The 9,498-nt window shown below is 40.3% G+C and overlaps 1 protein-coding gene across 2 annotated transcripts; it reads left to right on the forward strand.

Annotated features, from left to right (window-relative positions):
- The first annotated feature begins 3,844 nt into the window (after positions 1-3,844).
- stc1 (stanniocalcin 1) lies at positions 3,845-9,313 on the forward strand. 2 transcript variants are annotated; one of them, XM_044197997.1, is made up of 4 exons: positions 3,845-4,137; positions 5,980-6,122; positions 6,262-6,473; positions 7,213-9,313. In XM_044197997.1, the coding sequence occupies exons 1-4, from the start codon at positions 4,023-4,025 to the stop codon at positions 7,511-7,513; spliced, it is 771 nt and encodes a 256-aa protein (XP_044053932.1). In that variant the 5' UTR covers positions 3,845-4,022; the 3' UTR covers positions 7,514-9,313. The 2 variants fall into 2 exon arrangements, with proteins under 2 accessions (XP_044053932.1, XP_044053933.1); XM_044197998.1 differs by having other exon boundaries at positions 5,983-6,122.
- Positions 9,314-9,498: the final 185 nt, after the last annotated feature.

Genomic DNA, 9,498 nt, shown 5'->3' on the forward strand with positions numbered 1-9,498 from the left:
AGGTTATTTAAAAATCTTTTATGATTAATCACATTTGTCAGCATCCTGTGAGTTTTGTAGATGGATGTATATTTATTTCAAATCTTTTCTTGAGATTTAAAGATGACATTGTCTCTTTTACCATTGGAGGTGATAGGTGTTATGTCTAATGGACAGATCCTGGTTCTTTCTGTCATTACTGTGCAGAGCTGCTGCCCACAGCTCACCTCCTTTTCAAAATATTTCCTCAAAAATGAAGTGTTATTCTCATGTGAACAGTACAAGCGTCTGCCGCTAAAATGCAAAACGCATTATCCCCCTGACCAAACATCACACATTGAAACACACACAAAAAATTCTAAATGTAGGTGCAAACACATCACCACTGACTGGTTTTACATGTGGGTAACTTTGTTGTAATTATGATCCTGCTGGGTGTTTTGCATCCTTTCCACTTCTCAAATCAGACATATCATAAGGTTTCTCCTCCATCCCTCCAATACACTAGAAATACCAGTGTTTGAAGGTGTTGCTTTACAGTTATAGCTCATGTAAGTCAGTAACCTCTGACAAAAGTCCCTCTGGTAGAGGCAGGTAGACTAGCATTGTCCTTCAGGTGACATCTTGCAAGTGCTTTTATGTAACTCATTATATAAACTCGTTAAAAAGCTTTAGTGCAGACATTAGCGACATTTGTGATTAATTTGCTTGTGCTTGATAAAAGATCAACCTCCCATTTATTACACTAATTTCAAATCTCTTGCTCATAATGAGCAATCTCGTAATCCTATAATTATAGAGGAAGTTGCTGTCAGGCAAACAGCAATAAGCTTAGGGCAAAATTCAACTTAGATGCAAAGTGACCTCTAATCAGAGAATCAGTTTATCCACCTCAATGTAAATGAATGCAAAACTCTCAAGCTGCAGCAGGCCGTTTTTACTGAATGTTCTCTGTAACAGATTTGTCCTTTCAGTGAACTCTGCCCTCTATCTCCAGCACCGTGCCAATGCTGCCTGTTATATTTCTGAAAACAAGGTGAATCACCTTTCTTCTACCTGACAAAGGAATTCATTATCCTTTCCCCCAGAGGACACAGAAGTGGTCTTCTCAAATGTGTCTGTGGTATGGCTACGCTCCAAAAAGGAAGAGTCTGCTGTGATGTGCTAACAAGGACGAGCCCGACTTCCAAACTCATGAATAAACTCTCAATTCACGTCCTCGGTTTCAGCTGAGACACACCGAAAAACCGTACCCACCTGAGTGAAAAAGCATAGGGAAGCAATAAATTCAAGAGCAGCAACATATTCACGGCAAGGATGAATATCAGCTCAACATCTGACTCAAATCTTACATTGTTCAGATTTTTGTTTTCTTCAGGTTTTTTCTAGCAGTGCTGACATAACCAATAAGCAAGAAGGCTGGTCTTTGACATACTGTTTTCCACACCTAATTTGCAGGGAGGAGAACAAGTCATCACTCTGGAAACTCCTTTGCTGTTACAGAAAGAGATGCTATAAGTAAAAATTTCACATTGGACCTTGGTCCTTTGGTCTCTTTTGAAATAGTCATCAGTGTTCAAGCTGAGTTTGAAGTGTCTAAATTCTCAAAAATCACATGTCTAACATGTAACTTATACCCTTCAGGGACTGAGATGTTGATAATGATTGATGGTGACAGTAGAAAATATAGCTCATTCATTAGGCTGTTACATTCATATTATCTTTCCATTACAAAGGTGGCAGGGGCCCATATTTGGATTCCCCAGCAGAAATAGGTGCCAACAACTTGACATCATGCCCAACTGACAACGCACTGGGAGAAATTAGGGTTATAGCACGATGATTGCCAAAGACAACCAAAACACAGAAGAGAGACAGAAAGAAACCTTTTCTGCTCTCTGAAACAAGAAAAGAGAAGATATTTGACATAAGATGCAAGGAAAATATCACAAATCTTTTACTAATTTAACTAATGGGGTGATTTATGCTTGGCACACACTGACACCTGTAATGATCTGCATATCTGATGGCAAGAGGACAAGCATGACTTGAATCATTTAAGAAGCCTGGAGAAGGTTGTCTGTTCACTTGATCCAGTGTAACTGCAAAAAAGTTTCTTTTGTATATGTAAGTCAAACAAAGATTTTGCAGATCTCTGTTAAACATTTTCTTTTATTCCACATTCTTATTATCAGGACAATTCAGCTTCCTAACGTCTGATTCTGTCTGTAATAGTCGAGCGTTGCACTGGGTGAAGAGGCGTGAGGCCTCCATGATTAATGATAGCTTAGAGTCCCACACATCATCCTCTGTATGCCGGCACGTGCAGCTGCAAGTTAGTGGACTCTGAGCCAACATTTCACTGACTTGGGAAGAAGAGAATGGAGAATTAGGTCATCAGCAATCATTACCCACACTTTATGTCAACAACGCAGGTAGTTTATCTCCATGTTCAGTAGATTCCCTTGAGTTAAAGCAACAATGGTGTCATCATTAAGCACGGTTCAGGAAAATGCCAGAGTGATAAAAAAGACATGTCATTTGAATATTCTGCGTTGATATTTGGACAAAGGCGTTTAAGTCTGGCAAAGTGCGCACCAGGCTGGTTAAATACACTTTGGTCTATTAATGTGAAGATGGGCTTAGAGTTTGTTGACCTTAGGGACTGTAGAAAAATTATTTGGGGTGGGGAGAAGGGCTGAATCATAAAAAAACAAGACCCTCCCCAGTCTTTTTCTTTAGACAGTCCCATTGACCACGAAAACAATGCACCACCCTCCCACCAATAACTCAAAATAAACTAATAGAGGAAAAACATAAAACATGTAATTATGTGCTCCATTTTAAACATTAATACGCATTATGGAATAATGATTTAGCCACATTAGAAAAAAGTGAAATTAGCAACTGACAAATTTATGACATTTAATTGTAGGTACAAGGTAATATGTATAAACAAAGCTCCAAGTGTAACGGTTTGGTTAACTTTGGAAGAACATACAATGAGATTTGTGTGTGCGTTCAGATTGAAGAAAACATTGTGCATTAATGATATGATTATATTAGTAACATTCAAACCTGTAAGACCAAACAGTAACTTCCAAAATTATCATTCCAAACGTCACCAGACTAATAAAATGGACTAACTTTATATAATACACAGGTTTACTAATTATGTTATGAAGCAGGAAGTGACTGGCTAGTTAAAAAAAAGACAATGCTCTGTCTGTAGTAAATACGCAAAGCTCACCTTTATAACTGTAACTACTTGATCCTTTTTTCCAATAAATTTAACAATAAATCCCCCCCCCCCCCAATAATTTTGTTACAGCCCCTTACCTATTATTTATGCAAGCATGGTTTCATGTCAGCCTGCATATATCCTATTCTATGTCAATTCCTTTTAGCATAAGCCATCCATAAACCAATTTATTCTATAAATTAGAGGCTGACTGTTGGTCAGGAATCGCCTCATAATCGTTGATCATAGCGGTGATGGGAAGTGGTTACTGAAGCCAACGTGACAGGGTTAAATTATATCAATGGAAATAATGTATAGCCTGTAACATACAGTAATTGCGAAGGTGATTTTAAAAGTCTCTAAAGAGCAACCATTGAAATAAAAATCTATTTATATCTGTTTTCTTGGGGTTATTATGAGACATAATGCCCACATTCTTCATGTTGAGCTGTAAGATGTACAGTGTTGGCCGCTGTTAAATGATTTTATCAATTAGTAGTGGAAAGAGCAGGACCACGGTCTTGAATACTGCGTTCTGATTGGTACAAACGCAGAACTCGTAATGTTCAGCGCTCCCATATAAACCCATGCAGACTTGACATCGGATCTATCTGTCATGCAAGTCAAAAGGATAGTGAGGAGTCCAATGTAAAGAGATAGCTGGCAGCTTACTTGTAATAGCCTACATTTGTTCTGTTTTCGGCGCTGCAGAAGCTTTTGGAGCGTTATTCTCATTATTAATTACACATAAAGCAGGAGGCGTCTGTTTGCATTTAGTTGTATTTTCTGTGTTGAGAGGACGATGCCTTTGAGGACCGGACTTTTTCTCCTGATGGTGCTGAACGCATCTGCATATGAACTGGATCAAAACGAGTCTTATTCGCCCAGGAGAGCACGCTTTTCTGCCAATAGCCCTTGTAAGTAACACGCTGCTTCCATCTGCATATCTCAGAGTGCACTGCTTGCTTTTTTACACAACATTTCTACAATGCTCAGCCTTACCTTTGCTCGCTTACTATGTGGAGATTTTTTTTCTCATTTTTTTTTTTTTTTTTGGCCTATGCAGCCTTTTCTGTCTAAACGAGCGCGTTGATTCATGGAGAAGGCTGCGGGATTAACGCTGTGGTTTATGCCGGTGTCCTGCCGGCAACAGATGAGCATGGAGCTTGGTGCTGACACCTGGGAGTGCAGGCTGTATCATGCTGATAGTCTCTTTCTCATGGCTTTGGCTGCTGCATAGGTCCCACTATTCAGCATTATAGTGGACTTGAGAGGGTTTTCTATGCATAAAACATAAAGCTTCCTGTATAGCCTTCCTGTGTAGCCTTCCTGTGTATAGCCTTCAAGTCAGAAAAAGAAGTGGGCTACACCATTGTATTTCTCAGTATGCCTCAGAAAAAGCTACACTGTTTTGTCACTGGGGCTGTGCCTTTTGGACAAATAAATGCAACCCTATTAGTTGACATTTTTTATCCATCAAAGAAAAGAAAGGCCTGGGTCAAAAATCCCTTGTAATAACCATCAAGAAATGACAAATCATAAATCTGCATGGCTTTATTCAAGTGTTGACTTTTCCTTTTTAACACAAAGGTACAGCGCAGTGATAAAAGGCAGTGAGTAACAGGGATGCTGGCTCCCTTCTGCAGGAATTGCTTCATCATCATGATTTGCAGCTCACTCTCTGTATTTTGAGAACAATCTCTGGTCCCTGATGGCAGGCCGACTTTATCTGACTGTGCAGGTCAACATGGGGCCCCAGATTCGAAGTCTGCCAAGTAGGCTTAGGCTCCGCGGTGACATTTATTAATGGTTATTACAAAGGATTTGAGTCAGGCTGCTTGCCATCGCACCAAATTCTTGGATGAAGAATAAGGAAAGCCAACTATCTGGATATTCTGATTTACAGATTATGTTTTATAGTCTCTGTCTTAGTGTAAAATTTCAAGCAGGTTGCAGGGACACGGAGCTGTATTCTTTATTGCCCAAGATCAGTTTTTGGAAAATGTACTGAATTGTTGTGGGGTAGCTGTTTCATAGGTTTTACAAAGATGGGGATCTGGGTTACTTGTGGGTTAATCAGCCTAATAACTATTCCATAACTATTTATTTCAGGAGTGTCAAGACTACTCCTGAAATAAATGAATATGGCAGCATTTTCTGAATGTGTATTTCATTATGTAGATGTTCATTGGATCAATTCTGGATGTTTATCTGGACTGTTACATGTGCTTGGTTAATAGTGAAGAATATAAAAGTGTTTTGGAGGCAGAGTCATCAAATTCAGCTTGACAATTACAGCTTGTGTAAAAATTGAGAACAGAGTCTGGTAGCAGCGTGCTTTGTGTGTGTGTGTGTGTGTGTGTGCCAGCGGTACAAGTGTATGTTTGTGTGTTTCGACAGGCATGCCAACAATTTTCAGGAAACTCTTTGGTATTTCTGGTGCTGCTCATCCAAGCTCTGCTGAAAAGAACCAAACAGTGGAATATAGGTCCCTGCCAAGAGAAAAGTGCAGTTGTGCCAAATAGTGTCTGAGACGCTCCGAGTTGTAAGGTGTCCAATCTTCAGTCAAGTCACTATTTGCCCCGAGTGACTGTATGTCTTTTGTGAATCACCAAAGTATGAAAATTCTCTTTTCTTCGCCACATTTTTTAGCTGAAACCCATGGCAACCCTTGTGTAATGAGCTCAGTGAGTGTGCAGTGATTCCCAGTGAACCCACTGTTGGCTCCCCTGCTGATGGTCCATTCTCTGTGCCCACAGCAGATGTGGCACGCTGTCTCAACAGTGCCCTCCAAGTTGGCTGCGGAGCCTTCGCCTGCCTGGAAAACTCAACTTGTGACACAGATGGCATGCATGACATCTGCAAGTCCTTCCTATATAGTGCTGCTAAATTTGACACTCAGGTATATACTTTAATTCATTTCACAGAGACTACATGCAGTATGCCATTCTGTCTGTTTCTACGTGCACATGAGCTGTGTAGGATTATATGGGTGTAACTGTCAGGGGAAGAATATGTGAAGCACTGCTGTATTTTTACAGGGTAAAGCATTTGTGAAGGAGAGCCTTAAGTGCATTGCCAATGGCATCACCTCGAAGGCATTCCCCACCATCCGCCGCTGCTCCACCTTCCAAAGAATGATATCTGAAGTCCAAGAGGAGTGTTACAGCAAGCTGGATATCTGCACTGTTGCCCGATCGAATCCAGATGCTATTGGTGAAGTGGCACAGCTACCAAGTCACTTCCCCAATAGGTGAGCCCTCCCTTTACTGTACTATATACTTTAAAAATACTTTAAAAACAAGTTGATCAAGGTTATGATCTGGTACACATTGTACATGGCTTGGTAAGTTGCATTCTGAAAAAAATAACAGTCATTTCAGAGTTTGAAGCTTGTGATGTTCAACAGGCTCTTTGACCACAGAGTACATTTTTTTAAAGAGTTTATTTCTCCAGTAAAGGAAAAAATCAGGCAGTAAATATAGCTGCTGTTCATTTTAAGTGAATGGGAGACATGTGTTTCAATCATCACAAAAATTACAAATATAAATGACTGGCATGTTGCAAAAACCCCTTTTGACCCTGATTTATGCAGCATAACAGATGGCTAAATTTGTGTTGATTTCCATGTTTTGGTTACCATTTGCTTAATACATTCTTTACATACATATATACAGTGAAAGAAAATTAAACAGGAATATCAAGTTTGCAGGTTTTCGTTCCTATTGTTGTTGTAATACATGTAGGATTGTAGTTTGAGTGGATACAAAAGGGCTGGGAGGGTGGAGCATAAGGTTTAGCAGTGACTGGAGAAGGGATGGTCACTCCCATATGGATGACGTCAGACTATAGAGCACATGTGCAAATACATAGAAATACCTATGAAGATTTGAACTGTTAGAGGGGTACAACAGGAATATTGTTGCCATTTTTGTCCTTATGGGCTTTGAGCACTTAAAAAGATTCTGTGATGCTTTGTTTTGTTGTCTTAGGTTTTATGGTAAGCTGCTACAGAGCCTGATGGACTGTGATGAGGACACGGTGGACCGCGTTCGGACCAGCATGGTGTCGCGGCTGGGCCCAGAGATGACCATGCTTATTCAGCTGCTGCAGAACAAGCCCTGCCCATCCACTGCTGTGGCTGCAGCTGCCGCCATCCCAACTGGAGTGGAGGGCCGTGGGAGCTGGCGCTGGTCCATGGGTCCCCATATGTACAAGATCCAGCCTAATCTGCGAAACAGAGACTCTGCCAGTCATTTTGGCAAAAAGCGCTCTGCCAGTGACAGCTCCTAACTTCCACTCAGATTCAGAAACTCCACACACTCCTCAAAACATCACGAAAGCTCCTCTATTCCCTAGGGGTGATAAAATACATTCCTCCGCTAGACTGGAAGTTACAGAAATATGCACCTCTAGGGAATGCCGGAACGCCCATAGAGTTGATATCAGAGTTTGATTGTTGTTATATTGTATATCCTACACTTTAGGCTTGAGAGAACCCCCCCTTCCATCAACTGTTTTCAAACGTGTCCACTCACAGTTAGTGTTGAACATGTGGCTGTTGCATCTGTGCAACATGGTCCTGCTCACTCCTCTTCACCTCCTCCAACAGAGATGAATCCCTAAGATGTCTTTTGATGCCAAGCCAAAAAAAAACAAAAAAAAAAACAAAACAGCCATAGTGGTTCACGCCTCTAGAGCAGCTTTTAAAGTCCGTACTTTAAAAGACAAAAACACAATCTCATAATCCTGACATTTGTTCATGAATAGAAATCAGTAGTTGGATTATTATTAGTTCATTGATAGGAATGGGAAATTATTGGTAGATGTATCTAATATTTCAGCGATGAGAGCAGTCAAATTGTGAGCATGAGATGTGGAAATGAGTTTCATATCTATTTTCTGACACTAACATAACAGATAAATGTACTGTATACCAAGTTATCTGAGAGAGCCATAGCCAGCCCTCTAAAAGAGAGTGCTCACACGGAGTGAGGTCTGTAGAGGTTTCATGATAACCTTTGAGAGCTTACCTTAAACTGACCAAAAAAACTACAAACTGCCCTGAATGCTATTCATGAAATACCAAAATAGTGTATATCTATAGCACTTATAATTGTTTTGGGTTTTTTTCTGATGGCAGATGTCGCCATGGTCATGTGTTTCAAATCATCATCCTGCACATAAGGATTGTCCAGGTCATGGCCAAGTCTAACTATCAGAAAAAGTCAATTTTGCATATCTTGTATCCAGACACTTGTAATGCATATGACTGTTGAGGTCCACAGCATACGTGGGACCATTTCTAGTGGAATCTGCATCCATGTTCTTAACTGAGCGTGAAGCAGTAGTGTATGTGCAGTAGCTGATTAGCACGTTCACCGATGAGACTGAGAGCAGCCATCTTGTTGGACTGATGATCATCATTCTCTGAGGTGAATAACGTGACATACACACTGGCTTCCAGTGTCAAGATTGAGAATGACTATTTAAAAAAGCCTTGTTGGAATGATATTTATTTTCCTACTATATTATTTAATGTTTTTTTATGCATTATTGTAGTTTTAATTAGTTTACAGATTTAAAAAAACAGTTCAGTCATGGCTCCTATTTGAACATGAGCTCTATGCCAAAAAAGTGAGCTGACACTCTGGTGACTGAATGGGACCCATGTCATGACTCTGTGCTGGCCATAGGGGAACAAGGTTGGTCATTCAAGTCAGGTGATCTACTTTATGGGTGTTACAAGGGACCACAACAAAACAATAGCTTAATTTTGACACACTTTCTGGTTGAAAAAAAGGTTGTCATTGCAGCTGCTAGATGCACTTGTTCAGTGCACATTATTGAAGATTGACCAGGTATAATGACAGTAAAACAAACACCAGTATCAAGCACCCTCATTGGGAAGTTTTTTTGATGGTTCTGCAGTAGTTAATATAGGTTGAAATTAATTTTCCTTAAAGCTGGAGTGTGGAACTTTTGCCCTTCTGGCAGTGAGAGCAATTACACAAACACTGTCGACGCATGCCTACAGTGAGCTAGCCCCAGGCTTTTGTTCAGAAATAGTTACAAAAATACAGAAAAATGTCCACTGTTTCAAGACATTAATCCATTATTTAGGTAGAGTAAATGTAGCAGCTACATAGCCTACTCCAAATATTTTACCAACCTGTCCAAGAGCAGTAACGTGACATCTGTGTCAGCCCTCAGTCTCTTCTCTCAGCGCTCTCCAACAAGGAAAAGCTAAAGCTACACCAATGGTTTTCCTGTTTGTC

This window comes from Siniperca chuatsi, linkage group LG5 (genome assembly GCF_020085105.1).
Source record: "Siniperca chuatsi isolate FFG_IHB_CAS linkage group LG5, ASM2008510v1, whole genome shotgun sequence".
Classification (NCBI taxonomy): Eukaryota; Metazoa; Chordata; class Actinopteri; order Centrarchiformes; family Sinipercidae; genus Siniperca; species Siniperca chuatsi.